At 38.1% G+C, this 16,141-nt stretch overlaps 1 protein-coding gene across 1 annotated transcript in view; it reads right to left on the reverse strand.

Moving 5' to 3' along the window:
• Window positions 1-13,269: 13,269 nt before the first annotated feature.
• SBF2 (SET binding factor 2) overlaps window positions 13,270-16,141 on the reverse strand; it is a 281,893-nt gene continuing 279,021 nt past the window's right edge. The window contains exons 40-41 of the mRNA XM_067296115.1: window positions 15,055-15,186; window positions 13,270-14,748 (exon numbers count right to left, since the gene is read on the reverse strand). Coding sequence (XP_067152216.1) covers window positions 14,650-14,748; window positions 15,055-15,186 — 231 coding nt within the window. The 3' untranslated portion in view covers window positions 13,270-14,649. The remainder of the gene's footprint in view (window positions 14,749-15,054; window positions 15,187-16,141) is intronic.

The raw sequence follows: 16,141 nt of genomic DNA on the forward strand, positions 1-16,141 counted from the left end.
GCAGGAAGCCAAATACATGAAAAACTTCAATCCAAAGGGTCTGAGATAGACAGATATCAGCAAAACTGAGTTTGAAAGTATTGGCGTCTCATTCCCACACTGAACATGGCATTGGCAAACCACATTGGCAAACAAGCTTAAACAGGACATATGTGATAATGCATAGACTGTCAAATTTATGTAAACACTAACTGCTTTAGTGTCATAGTTGGAATTCTAAATTTCTATACCATAAAACAGTGAAGTAGCATCACATTTTCACTACAGTTTGGCTGGAACCAGAATACCAGATCTGAACTTCTGTGCTCTGAAAGCATTTTTTAGATTCAAATTGCTTAGCTGGTCTGTAACCCTATGGGATGGAACCATCAAGTCCAGCCCTTGCATCAGATCATGGCACAGGGCACATTTCTGAGTTTCATTACTTAGCGAGGCAGATACCTCACAGAACGAGACTTGAGGAGAGCAAACACACGCCTGCTTTAGCTTCTCTTTGGCTTTAAATAATCTATACTCACTCCAAGAAGCTATACCAGAACCAGAGCACTGCATTTTCCTCCTGTACTTAACATTAGTTCAGGCACAGGTTACCATCCTCTATGCTAGGCCATTGTCTAGTCTACGCTGGAGATTGTCTAGTCCAACCCCCTGCTCAGAGCAGGGCCAACTAAAGAAGGTTACTCAGGGCTGTATCCAGTTAGGTTTTGAGTATCTCCAAAGATGGAGACTCCACAAGCTCTCTGGGTAACCTGTGCCAGGGTTTGACCGCTCTCACAGTAAAAAGGTTTTTTCTTATACCGAGATGGAATTTCCTGTATTTCAATTTGTGCCCATTGCCTCTTGTCCTTTCACTGAATATCACTGAGAAGAGTCTGTCTCTGTCTTCTTTCTGCTGGCCCCATGGGGTTTTTACATGCACTGATAAGATCCCCCTGAGCTTTCTCTTCTCCAAGGAGGCAGGCCGGTAGATGGGGCCTCCATCCCCCGGAGCAGGGAATCTCCCACTACTATCACTAGCTGCTTCCTCCTGGCACTGCTGCATAGGCTCAGGCTCAGCCGGCTCAGATGCTTTGTTGGACAGAAATCGCAGGCCCTTGTCTGCCACCAGTGCACTGAATCTATTCTGCAGCTGCAGACCTGCAGGTGGAGCAGGAGCTTTCCCCTCCTGGTGCCAGAAGTCACAAGCCTCCAGGCTTTGCCAGCTTGGGAGTCTCCATTTCCCCACCCAGTAGACGCAGACTTTGGTGACCCCTCCTTCAGCACAGTTGGGGGTTTGGGAGCTATATATCTATAAGTAAAGGTTGAAGGATTGAGCCGCACTTAACACAATAAACATAATTCACCTGAGTAAGATCTCACTCACTTTGACCATGCACCCAGACTGTGGGATACTTTGACATAAAAGCTTTATGTATGAAGCACAAACTGGTTTCTCCTTCACAAGAAGTACGAACTGGTTGCTGCATTAGTGAAGAATTATATCGAATCGGCTGACTTTGCAAGAACGTAATTCCTGCACCATCTATTCATCTTGATTACCATTTGTAACAAACGCTACCTCATCATTTCTTTTGTGAAATCATAAACCCACAGAATTAAGAGCAATTTATGGTGTCACTTGCAAACCCAGCTGAAGTTTTCCGTCATCCCATGGCCATTAACATGTATCATTTTTGTCCTTTTTCCAAAACACAGCATTTTGGAAATTATGATGGTAAATCCAGAGAGGACAGAAACATGGTTCCAAAGTACACTGCTAAAAGGAAAGCAACTTTAATAACAACAGCAAGTATTGGCTTCCATGTGACCAAAGCTCAATCTCAATTTAACAGATACGATAATCTTCACAAAGGATGAAATCTCTGCTTTGCTGAACTCAGAGTAAACTTTGCCAGAGAGTTAAGTGGGCCATTATTTCATCCTCAAAAATAAGAGTTCAGGAGCAAGAGTAAAAATATCAAGGAAACCATTTGTGTAATAAAAATAGCCCTTTTCCTGGTCCCATAGATAACATGACAGCTGTTCAGCTGCATGTTTTCATGGATTTTGCTACCTATGACAGCACAGAAACAGACTTGTTAAAGAATGTGCCAAGAAAACAGAGAACTCTGAACATTTTTCTTTGTTGTCAATACTATTCAGGAAGTTAGGTATAAGTCAAACTAAGCATTTTAATATCCAAAACATGCTGTTTATGTTCATGTAATCACTGAAAAATGCTCTGGTTGGCTACAATATTGCCTAAGAGAAGAAGGATTGATGCCTTTTGAGAGTCAACTACATCCAGAAGTACTGCTGTAATGCAAAAAAGGCCCTTCTTGTTTAAGGGTGGTAGACATATCTAAAGCTATTGCTACAACCATTAAAATACTTACAGTAGCTGAGGGATCTTTAAAAAGTGATTTAAGATGATGTATCCATTCTACTACATGGAGAAAGAGCTAAAACCAGGATCCATGCTACTCTAAAACAGCAGTAGCATTTACCTGCAAACTACATGGAATTTCTCCAAGACAGTTTGTCATATACTAAGTCATATTATGGTTTCTAGAATGAGCTGTTTGGATAGACCACAAATGGAAAAAAACAAAACAAAACAAAAAAACACAGAAAAACCCCAAACTCTACTTCAACTGGCATGTCATGCTAGAACCTTCTCATGTGTCATTGACATATGCAATGCATCAAATACAAAGCACATAAGTGTGCTACTCCCAGGGTCAGATTAGAGAGTAACATCTTAGCCTTTCTTCTGAGCATAGGAAACTCCTGGTTATTCATAGTGGAAGCAGAATTTAAAAATCTTTTGCAAGAAGATTGAAGCATGAAAATCTTTGACATAAAACATAAGAAACATGGTAAATAACAGGAAAAAACTGAATAACTATCGGTGTTTTGTAAGGCATTGTAATGTAAAGCAAATCAGGGATCTCTGGTTGCAAGGTGGAAATATTAGCATCTGTGAACAGTCTGTCTGGCTTCACTGTCTCATGCAGCAATTACTTACACCTGCTTTTAAGGCAAATTACAACATCATAATAGTCTCCATCACATTAACACAATGTCCAAACTTTCTTTTATTCTACACACTTTCAACACATTCGTCAAATCTGCACATATGCTATTTTATTTTTCCACACAAGAACTCCAATAACATGATTAGACTCAATTATCTCTGATCTACACTAAATCCTTTGGGGAATTGGGATTGGATACAGAAAAGAAGCTCTGTTGTAATGTGGGAATTAGAAGCTGAAGGTGGTTAGTTGCGTTTGCTTTCTCCAATTTGTACAACTTTTATTTGCTTGTTCTGAAGCACTTCTTTTCCATAGAAGCACATACAGTACCAAAATGTGTAATAACGTAGTAAACAACAGCTGCAGCCACTTTTTGGCTTCCTTTTACTTCTATAGCATATACTGTTTTTTGCTAGGACTTTGCAAAGCTCTTGTTCTCACCCTGTAGGTGAGGGAAAGGAAGGGAAAAAAACTTTTGAATTTACCTCAAAGTTGGCAGAGATACAGTGCAAGCAGGATGCAGCATCCACAGGCTTTAACAGCTCGGCATAAACTGCACCCTAAGCACTAACTCATGCAGCTGGCCTTAAAACAGCCACCTCGAATAGTAAACTCCCTTCTCAGGGCTGAGTTCACCACCTGCACAGGGCATTTGTGTCTCACACCATACACTGTTTCTTCAGAGTTCCCCAAGAAGCAAGCTAAACATGACAAACTAAATGACACATAAAAAAACCACCAAGGAAATCCTCCATTTTAAAGTCCATTGAAACAAAAGATACCTCAGAATATTTTCCTAACACAGCTTGCAGACAGACCATCCAGAACAGAACATGCCCCCAGTGAAGCAGCACTGTATTCCCAAAACACCACACGAGAAGGCTGCTGCAGACTGAACTATTACCATTAAAAAGCCCTTTACATTATAACAGTTTGCAGGCAACAATAATTCTGCAAATTACACCATTGTATCAAAACTTTCAATACTGCCCTCCAAATGTCCCTCAGGTTACCTGGGTACCTCCAAAAATCACACTGAGAGAGCACGTTACTCCCAGCACGCTCGGGCAACATGGCAGCTGCTACTCCCTTCTCAGCCGAGACAGTCTCCCGGCACAGAGGGAGCTCCTGCACCTGGGGGACTCGCTGTGACACAGGAGGCCCCGCTCGCCCACCTGCCTCTCCTCGGCTCCCAGCTGCGACAGACCCCTGCTTCCTGCTGCTCAGCGGCTCCTAACGCAGGCTACTGCCACGTGGCTGTCCAGGTGCCCATTCCCTCACGGACCGCAGTCCCCAAGCTTCCCAAAGAGCCTATTTTCCTCACACTCAGCTGAAGAGAGCCCGGGGCCTTTCCAACCCCTGCCCCGCCACTAAAGGGGGGCTCTCCTGGCACCCGGCCCTCCCACGGGCGCTGAGGACTGCTCTGGCCCCAGGCCGTCTCCTTTCACCGCCCGGGCAGGGACAAAGCCGGAGGCCCAGGCAGGATGGAGGCGGCTCACCCCAGCTGCTGGCACAGGTGCTGCTTTTCAGGGCCTGCTGCCGCAGACGAGGCGCAGCTGAGCCCAGGCCCCCTTTCTCCTCTGAGAGGGGCCCCCGGGGCGAGTAGCAACAAACCGCTCTCAGCAACAGAGCGCGTTTCAGGATGCATGAGGCGTGCTCCTCTTTTACGGCATTTGTTCAGCGACGCAATTCCATAAGTTAGCGGCTCAGCTGCACAAGTTAAAGGCTTTTCCAGTCTTTCATGGAGGTTCACAGCTGCCCCCCGCACCGCTGCTGGGCACAGCTAGCAGCCAGTGCCTGCCCGCAGCCCACCAGAGCCATCTGCAGACACTTTCAGGCTGCTTAACCGTTTCCAGCACTTACTCGCTGTTACTGTGTGTTGCACACTGACACCCCAGGGCAACTCCTCTCGTGCACGAGCTGCCATTTCGTCCATCCAGAACATGTTTCTGGCAACGGCATTAATGATCTGCTGTCCCCATGACAATCTCCTTTCTCTTTAAGAGTAAGAAAGTATTAATTCAAATAATGTCCACTAAATTGGTAGAATTAAATAAGTAACACTTTTTTCACCTCTGAGTTTGTCCTCAGTCTCTTCCTTCCCAGGAAAGAGTTGCCAGGCTCCTGCAACATAATTCAAACAAACAAATTAACCCAAGATAAAAATGTAAATTTCTGTCCATTCTGGGCTAGAGATTTTTAGTCTAAGTTTCAGTCTTCTGCTAGCCTGTGGAATATCAAGCAACAAAGCTGCCTTTTTCAAGTTCTGTAGGTAAAAAATAATTTCCCAATTTCTCTTTTGCCTGGCTGCTCTCCTGCCCTTTATATAGTTAAGCAAACTCCACATCTCCTTCTCATTTAATGCTACTGTGTGTAACAAGTCAAGGCCTAACAGAGTCTTAGGCTCTACTTCATACTTTTCTTTGCGTTGTATTTGCGCATGACCTCTCACAAATATCTGAATTTTGTATTTTAGACAGAAATTCAGCCTAATGCTTCTAATTTAAGAAAAAATGTATTATGTACTATATTACCATTTATCTTCTGAATCTCGCAGTGAATAATTCAGGTGTTGGCCAATATGAAGGTTTGTTTCCAAAATTCACATTGCCCTTTGAAAGTACCATCAATATTTATTCTCTAAAAGGACCACAGGTATCCATCCCTCTCCTCTCCCATTCTTTTCAAGCCGTGCAAACCAGAGACTGATAATGATCACTTCTGATACTGCAATAAATGCTGCATGGCATTTTTATTGCCATCTTTTTCCAGTGCTGTATGGCTACTACTTCTTAAAATCTCTAGTGTATTAACACTGTGCTTGAGTCTTTAAAAGGAGCATCTTTATTTAACACAACAAAAACTCAGGTATGTTTTGACCATGTACTAGCCCACTATCAAAAAATGAATGAAGTGGTTATATTATGTACCAAGTTCCTTCAGGAGAAATAAAAGCAATAGCTCTAGGTAGTATTATTTTCCTCAAGTATTTATTAGCACTGAAGAGGATATTTGGGCCCACTTCTACTGGCATATCTCTTCTAGGTTTTGCTTCTTCCCTATGTACATAAAACGGAACAGCTCTGTGGCCTGCACGGACTCTGGTTTGAAAAACATTCAGTATATGCATCAAAAGAGATTTCATTTTAGGTGTGCTGTGTACATTTCAAACCACCACTAGAAATTCTTTCATGGTTCCAAAAAATAACAATGATAATTACACAATATATCAAAATAGTATTAGTAATTAGTAATAATTACCCCACTAAAAATGCCCAAGGGTAGAGCATTGTGTTAGCAATTTTTGGTCAGCCCACTGGCTCATCTGGACTTCTATATTCACTGTTTCTGACAATAGGTCATGTATAGCTAGACTGAAGAAAGGGCAGGAAAATTTATAACTGAATTGTTTATAACCATATTTATAAACCAATTGTTTACCCAATTTTTACCAATTGGGTAAAGCAACAATCACTACCGTAGCAATGTTATCAAAGGCATCCATATTCCACTATATGGATTAAATTCTATATTAGTAATTATTCCACATTTGAGAATATCCACATAACAGGTAAGTATGTTACATCATGGAAAGAGTGGCCCAAATTTGGAAATTAAAGTAGAAACTTGAGAGTGCATCCTTTGTACCCTTCTCTACCAGCTGATAATAATTTGGCTAAGTCTGCGTTTGATAAACAGAGCTGTGATGTTCTACTGGAAATACACTTATATTAGCAATGGTATTTTCAATGACCAGAGTTCAGCACACTTGACGTTGACTTCATTTTAACCTCTTTCCTCAGTGCTGTTCATCTAGTTCCAAAAAAGTGATAATCACATGTCAGATGCTGAGAGTGTTTGAAATTCAGACTCCGATCCCAGTTTTATAAACTGGCCCCATACCTTATGGCAGACCAAATTCAATCACCAGCCCAGTCCCTGCTATCCCTGGAAAAATTCCAGCATATAGGTGTACTGCTTGAATCAGCCACTAGCTTCAGAGAACTTTCAAGAATAAAGACTCTTTTCCTTTCAGCTTTAATTATATCACAGCACCTGGAAGCATTCTGGGCACTTTTATGGAACAAGTTAAGACTGATTCCTTGCTTCTCAAAAATTTCTCACCTAAATTTAGACATGATCAAACAAGTAAAGGTCACAAACACAAAACAAGCTGAGACAAGTATAGTAGGAGATTTTAGTGAAAAGATAATGCAATTGCTCAGAGGAAGGCAAAGGAGATGGGAAGTCTGCCTTTGCTGCATCCTGGAGAGGTGGGCATATGGGAACTAGTTCCACTGCATGCTTAACTATCATTCTTCCCATCTGCAGCACGAGCTTTCCTGCATCCCACTCTGTCACAGATACCTGCCTTTTTCCTTTCTAACTCTTTGATCATCTGTCCAACAGATAAACCAGCACTAGGCTGTCTACATGTGCTATTTTGATCTCTGCTTTACACTGGCATTAACTTGTTGCTGTGTTAGGCACTAATTACCAGCTAGGGCTTCTTTTGCTTTTGCATCTGTCTGCTTTTTGGTCTCCATAACCTTCATAATCTCTGTTCATCCTTGCTTTCTGAGAAGAAAACACATACAAAGATTATTCTAAAATCCTAATTTCTAATACAGAATAATTAGAGCAGTAATACAGTTATTTGTAAATTCAAGTATCACTGAAGGCCTCACTAGACTTTCATGAAACTCAGACTGGTAATAAAAATTAATACAAATCAGTGGGCTGGAACTCCAAGATAAACTGAAGGATCCTTGTCTGTTTTGGTTGCACATACTCACTTTTCAAATAAAGTTATAAAGTTGTCTTAAGAAGGCATAATCAAACAAGGAATGCTCTCCTTATCTTAAGTATTATGAATTTAATTTTAAAATAATGAGAATATGCATAACATATCAACGTGAAATGGTGCAAAGTTCTCTTTTCTGAGAAAAGAAAAAGTGGAAAAGTTGCATAGAACCATATTTTCAGGAAATATTTAAACATCATAAGGTAACATGCATCCAATGAGCTAGGACAAAGAAGAGGCATATTTTTAAATAGATGCCTTTCTCACAACAGCAAATAAAACTTTATTGTAGCCCAGGCAAGTTGCTAGTGTATACTTAACCTTAAGCAATATTTGTTTTTGATAGCAAAAACAGAAAATCTGGTCACACGACAAAAATCTGAGTGCAGTATCCTTAGAATCAAAAACATTATCATAGGAAATAGCTACATGGGTTTATTATGCCACGAGAAACTTGTCACATATACCAGCCATGATCAGCTGTGTAGTTACTAACAACAACTGAAATAATAACTGATAAAAATGAGTTTATCTTAAAAACTATTTTTTCTACAGAACTTAGTGTCCCTAAAGAGACAAAGTTTCAGAAGAATATTCTGCAGGAAGATGAGGGTACAAAGCTTAGGTGTTTTAGGGTTAAAAACAGATGTCTGATTGTTGTAGCAACAGCATGTTACTTTCTGAGGTTGTTACATGACCTTTAGCCCATCTTGACATTGTTAATGTACATAACACACAGAGTGGTCAATGACATGATTTTACATACCATAGCTAACTCCTCAGTTTGTTCCTGGCTCTGGTTCATTATCACTTGATGGGATATTTTCCAGGTTTTCAGGCATTGCTACATACTCATACCAGAAAAGGAGACTGACTGCAAGTCTTCTTTCGAGTCAGGAGCCTGAAGTGGAAGAAGTCAAGTTAATTTTGACTTTAATTTTGATTTTTTTTTTTTTTTGATCAAAAAACAGTTCTAAAGATGAAGGAATCCAGTTGCTTTCAGGAAAGCAAGGAAAGCAGCAAAGATTTTTGAACTTCATTTAAAGGCATATTAACAAACTGCAGAGACATCTAATTCAGGGAGCAATAGGAAATGAGCTGCATATTTTAAATAAAATAACCTTCCTTGAAAATTTAAAAAGAATACCATAAGGAATAAGATCTTAAAGGCATCTCAGAGGAGCAGGTTGCCCAACTTCATCAAAATTCAATAGCTAATGGGTCCCCAACTGTCTCAGGTTTTTCTTCAAAATTCCAATCCCAAACCATTTGCCTGTATGGTACACTAGAAAGATCTGAATGCTTTCTATTAAATAATGTAAATGTATTTGATTTAAAAAGTCAGTATAGCATTTGTTTCAGTTGAAATGTTTACCGGTGATAATCTAAGCACAGCAGAAATAAAAATCAAAGTTTTAACTGTTGTTTCATGTGGCAGCATAAAACCAATGCAATACACTGCAGAACCTGAACCTGCAAGTATTTAAACATCAGAGTGATTTTACGCATAGTATAGTCTACTACACTGAGCTTACGCATGTACTTACCCCAAAATTTATGTAGCTATCTTTTTGAACTTAGTGGAGGTCTTGATGTGAATATCATTTTGAACTCACCGGCATTCCTTAGGAGGCTGGCCCACAGCCAGCGTAAAACAGCAAAGCCCGCAGTGCTGTCAGTGGGACGTTAGTTTCTTGAGCTACCTGAGAATTTCTCCTTATCAGGAAAGCATTTGCACCAAACACATTTTCTTTCTGGGCATTAAAATTCAAAGCAGTATGACTTGTCCATCTTGAAATGGTGATGTAGTACCTAATATCAATTTGGGGCAATTAATGGGGTCTTTTAACACAAATGAACACTGAAATTTTTGGAGGTCCAGATAGAGTGGATTTAAAATACAAGAATCCTTACTGAGTTGAACAATAATAGAAATTTATTAAACAACAACAAATGACAAAATACCAATATAAAATCTGGAATACTCATCAACAAGTAAATCTTAAAATAAAGCAAGACTATTCAGATATTAGCTGAGTATTAGGGGAAGGAAAAAGTATCATTCAATGCCTGAAACAACTGCTACCTTCATATCTCTTTCCAGGATAATACTGTGGTCCTCTTATCCTAACTATTTGCATCTTCTGTTCTTGCCTATTCTACAGATAAAATACAGGCTCTCTAAATATCTCCTGGAAGACATATAAATGAAACATTTTCAAAAAAGAACACGTGATGGATAACAGCATTAATAATCTTCCCACAATCTAGTAATATTTTCCATTTATTTCACAAATGTGCAAATACTGATATGGAAGCAAAACTTGAAGAAAAAGGAAGAATCTTAAACTATATGGTACAACATAAAACCAGACAAAATGCAATTTCAGACTGCATGATAACAGCAAGTAGTATTTTAGAGAAGCAAAGATGGATCAGATCAGGGCACTATGGATTGGACAGCATTTAGGCTAGATATGACCAGCAATCTGGAATAAAAATTCATCTCCCACTAACATAAATCCCGGTTTGCAGAGTCTGCATAGAGATCAAGGTATAAATAAATACATGGGAGAATCTGCTTTTAAAATACAGCTTTTATCTTTTGTTCCAAGTTTGGGTTTTGACAACTTTCTACAAGTAGCAGATGTAGTCCACATATGAAATCAAACATCTCAGTTTAGGAAAGACTCTGTCGTCTCAAGAACGACTCAGATGAGCATTATGACAACCTTCTCTCGTTCTCTGAATTTATTTTAGAGTTGCTTGCTAAACCAGAAATGACATCTAGTATTCAGTTGCTTCAGTCTGGACAGGCAGTCTCTGTTTCTACCACATATGATGAAGGAGAAACTTCCACAACTGTCAGTGGTAAGGAGAGTTAGTGTCTGGGTTTTAATTACTAGAGTGTGGTTGTGGATAAAGAGGCTATCACAGCACAGTACACTAAACACATTTGCTCTTACAGATGATCTTTGAAAAGTAGTTTCTGAAAAGATTTCAAGAATCTTTGAAAAGATTAAACAGAGAATTAAGTAGTCCCTTGGGGTGAAAAGTCACATCAGCTTAGACTGGGAAGGTCTACAGCAGAAAAATAAAAAAAGTAAAAATGGTCTTTGGAGATTTTGTACTGTGTAAAAAGAAACAAAACCCCAATAATTATCAGTAGTATCTGTATTAGTAATCCATTCCTTTGAGAGACTGAGGAAGTAATTAAAGAGAAGAAACAACAGTGAACTTAGAGAGCATCCTTACCTGACAGTTAAGAAAAGTTTTTATGTGAAAAAACACAAAGATGACAATTTCCGAAATGAGAATGTGGATGCTAATACTGTCCTTGGCTTGCAGAGCAGCCAAAATTCTGAAAGAAACAAACCTGATTGACAAAAACAGAGAAAGTAGGCGCAACACTGATACTCAGCATAAATTTTAGCATAACTGGGGAACTGGCAAATTCATTTCTGTTTTCTGACTCCCCAGAGCAATCACAGGATAATCATGAACACACAAAATATCTGAATGATCAAAGATACGAAAAATGAGAAATGCGGTGCAGCCACTTAGACAAACTCCAAGAATGTTACAGGATGAAACAGCAAAAGGACAGCACTTGGACAAGATCACAACTTATTTCTATGTCTGCAATTCACAAAGTATCAGGTACACATAATATGTGTGGGACGTGATAAAAAATCTTGAACACCTGGCCCTGTGTCTGTTAGTTCATGTATTATTACGTAAGCAGTGACCCACACACGTGGTATGCTACGTGTTTTATTATTTAGTATACTAATTCTGAAGTTCCATAAAGAGTAAGGACTTTTACAGAAAACACGTGTATGTTAGATAGGAAGGAGAAGGTGGTAACATAATATGCCAGTATGAACTCTTCAAAACTTAAACTCAGCTCATCCCGTCACCTGTTCTATAGGCATTGTGTTGCTCAGCACGGAGTAAGGATAAGTAATCTTCTTCCCTTACGTAAGCCTCTGATGATACTGTCTCTTTTCTACAGTGGGAATGTTGTGATACACAGCATGGGAATAACGATGTGACACAATAGTCTTCCCCAACTCCTGGACAGGTTCCTTTTTCTGGAAAATTTTCATAGAACATGCAGATGGATCCCTTTGCACACAGAATTTTTCCCAAGCAAATTCTCTACTCCTATTTCTCTACTGCTGCCACAAATCAAATAGGCTGATAATCCCCAGTTTATGCTATACTCCATATTTTTTCTAGGTCTGCAATTTGAATCTTTATTTTCTATAGAAAAGATCATCAAGGACAATGCAAACTCTGTCTCTTCACAACAAAAGCCTATACCTACCATTCCTTTGTATATCCCTTATATAAACAACACAAATCTTGTACATCTCATTTTGACTTTTATTTGGATATTTTTGAGTTAAGTTGCTCGAGTCCATTTTCCACCAATACAGATACTAAAAACTGAGATCAACATTTAAGGCAACATTAGCATCCATGCCAAGCCCAATTTGCAAACCTTATCTAAGCACCACAGCAGCCAAGAATTGTCACAGGTCCCCTACCTCCATCACACATTCCCTTTCCTTTTTAACTCTGCTGTCCCACTCCAGTGGGCATACACCCAATAATCCAAGTTAGATGCCCATTCTCAACTGAGACCTTGTCATTTCTTATGAACCAGATCATTTAAGCATAAGATGATATACGTGAGTGAAATACATTTTAGGGTGAAGGTATGTGGTTGAAATCACATAGGAAAAATCTGGGTCATTATTCAATGTCTTAGTATTGAACATTAGGTATTTAGCCTTTTAGTAAAGGCTACACACTGAGACTTGTTAGAATGATAATTCTGCTTTAAATTCTGATTTCTTTAGCTTTTAGTGCTATTGTTGACAAGTATTTAACTCTGAGTTAAGGATGCTCAAGTGCAACTTCTATGTAAGAATATATGCAAGTATACAAAAGACCACACTGGTTTTAGTACACCCTCTGTTTTTAATACAGAGTAAATAAGGATTTGTCTTGGGCCTGTGGCAAATGCTTCAAGATGTGGGTCCTGCTGTATACCTCTATTCTCTTTTACAGTAAAAGGAAGGGTTTTATTTTTCCTTAAAAAGTGTATTTATTACAAGATGATTAGCATACATAAGTCATATAACATACAGGAGTTAAAATGAACTAGTTACAAAATAAGAAGTGGTGTGTATATTTTTATATAACCTAAGAATGGGATCAGTATTTTACAAAGTACATATAAAAGTACTTCATATACAAAGAAAAATACAAATGTGCAAACACCATTGTCACAGGTGGAAATTCATCAGTTGAAAAATGCTAGAAAAATCCTTTTTTTTTTGAAATTGCAAATGTATTAAAAACAGCTGCATTTCCTATTGTGTGTGAAGTGAGAAATTTATGTTCCTTTCTGACAGAATACATTAGTTAAAACAAACAAACAAACAAACAATTTAATAACCGAAAAATCCTGTAAGTATAGTCAGTTTGGTTAGGTTGACATTAAATTACAAGAAGAATGTCTGGAAAAATGAGAAAATACTGAATCATATGTACAAAACTTTTGTAATATTAGTGTGCTATTTAACATATAAACATTTCAAAATAAACACAACGGCTTAATTACTTATCAATGTCATCGCTTTTTGTAGAATGTAAAATTTCTATTAATTTGGGGCTATTAAAAACTGTTTCTCCAAGATATTAAGTTGAACAAGCACAATTTTATCAAATGTAAAAATCTATAAACCGTCTTCTGATTCATGTGCAAAAAATGTTTAGAAAGTATCAAATCGCAACACATGAAACCCAATTATGTACATATTTATTATCTGTAAATGTTGTTAACTAGCTAGTATTGTTCTGCTATAAATAACTTACCTCTGTCCTTCAAAATGTCTGCATTTTAAAGATTTCAGTGCAAGTGCTTGCTTTATTGTTTAGTGCATTACCATGTTTGTTATTTTTTATTTTACAGTGAGCAGAACAGCACATAAATTAACATATACAACTCTCATATTTCAAGAGATTTTTCTTCCACTGAATTCCTAGTTTGTTGCCTATTTCTCCTGGACAGTGTCAGCCACTTTTCTTTCATTGTCCCATAATAACAGCAAACAAAATCCAAAATAAAAGTGCTATGATTTTTAGATAATCACTAGAACTTGAAATTCCGTAGCAATATTGCAGGAGTACTCTGAAGAACACACGGTTAGAGAACAGCCTGCACGCTGAAAATATACCTTCTCTGAAAATTTGATATCATGCGATTTTACTTTTTGGTCTTAAAAAATACCAACTGCCTAAACATCAGCCACCTGATATATATGCCACTGGGCTCACAAGTTTCAAGATTTTTTTTTTCCAAGGAATTGTAGACATGTTCCCTCTTATTAATGACTAGTTCGGAAAGATGAACTTTCTGTTTAAAAATATAAATAACGTGAAAATAGATTTCCTACTGGAAGGAAAATTTCTACAATTAACTTTGGATAGGTTTTCTAACAGGATAACTCTGAAATGAGAAAAACAAGATTAGATGATAGTGCAATACAGCAGGCATTTTATAGCTGGGAATTGTACTGAAGAAAGGGGAAATTCGGGATAAATGGATCATTATTTTTCAAAGTCCTCCCTGCAGAAAAAAATAGCAGTTATAGTGGTTATCATTTTTAAATAGAAAAGGAACTTCAGCATATTATGAAAGTTTATGGCTGAAATGTAAGAAAGGCTGGTTGTCCGTCAGTAACATTTCAAAACGTGTCTTCTTACAAAAAGAGGTGCTTTAAACATGTCTTGATTATGGAATGTTATTCCTTTCTAAGCATCTGAAATGCAACTCTGGATCCTATCCATCCATTGTTGGGCACTCTGGGCATCTTGGGCACAAAAATTATACACACGTTTACTTGTCTTCAACTGTAAAGGAAAAAAAAATAACATGAAGATAGAAAAGCCAACATGCAAAACAAAAAGAAACTAGCAAACTTTATTTTAAACTTTAATACCCAATGTACTAATTGGGTTTGAATGAAACATTTCTTTGAATTTCTGCTGTGTGTTGAGAGTGAGGGCCAGATATTAGTTGTGTAACAGCTCTGTTCTGAGTTGGCCTGACAGCTCTTTCTAGCTCTCACCTTCCAGCAGGAATGAAAGTAACAGGTTAAAACACACCAAGAGAAGAAAGTTTCAGATAAAGGTCAAATAAAGAACAGATATACTTACATCAAAAAATGCTTTTTCACTTGCATGTTTTGGGGCTCCAATTGACGGAGAAGCAGGAATCACTGTTTCTACTTCTGCAAGATCTATGTGTCCCTTACAGCTTGTATCTTCACCAGAGTCATAGTATCTCAGCTAGACCCACAAGAGAAAAAACAAACACAAGTATGCTATTTAGGTGGACTTTTTGCTTTTTCTTCCCTTTTCCTGGGTAAAACTGGAGGCCAGGGGTGGGGGGCAAAAAAATTTTTAGGAGGACATCAGACACAGGCTGCTTCTAAGACACAACTGACAGAAACCAGAAGTTTGGTGTATAAAGAATGGTGGGACTGGCGATAGCCCTCAACTGGCCTGTCCCATATTTGACATCTCCGATAACAGCAATGTCTCCACCCCCTGCTCCTTTGCAGAAAGATGGAGTTGAGGGAGGAGTGTTTTATCACTACTGTTACAGAGCAGAGGATTTTCAAAAAGTCACGCTTTGCTTTCAGGGTAGAAGGAGGTGTGAAGGATGAGAGCAGAACCTGGGCTTTCGAGTCCTGCATTCCCTAGCAGTTTTCATACCAAAACCAACTTCTTCACTGACCATTACATTGAAACTAACAAAAGAGCTTTACTTTCACTGAGGAGTTAATAAAATACTATTAACTATATTATGTTATTATATATTATTATATTATATTATAATATCTACTATTTTCTATATTTCAAGAATTTTAAGTGATCAGCAAAAATTTAAGTATCATTTTAGATAATTACAAACTACATAGAAAACTCACATTTTCCTATACTGCACTTAGTGGTTGAACAAAGCTTTTTTTTTTCTTTCTTACAAAGATACTTTGATTTGAATGTTAACCACTCTGTAAAATGAATTTTGATATGCAAATAGTTCTAGAAAAGATAGTTGCTTATTTTAAAAATCCCTATAAATTGATGCAAAAAATAAAGCAAACCCTCAAAGCAAAGAATGCACAACAGAATTGCAAATGAGATTGACCTGTATCTGCTGCGTACTGTGTATTACTCTTACATCCATGATACACAGAAGAAAATTTGGTTATATAAAATTTTAAAAGTATTTTTTTTC

This window comes from Apteryx mantelli, chromosome 4 (genome assembly GCF_036417845.1).
Source record: "Apteryx mantelli isolate bAptMan1 chromosome 4, bAptMan1.hap1, whole genome shotgun sequence".
Lineage (NCBI taxonomy): Eukaryota > Metazoa > Chordata > Aves > Apterygiformes > Apterygidae > Apteryx > Apteryx mantelli.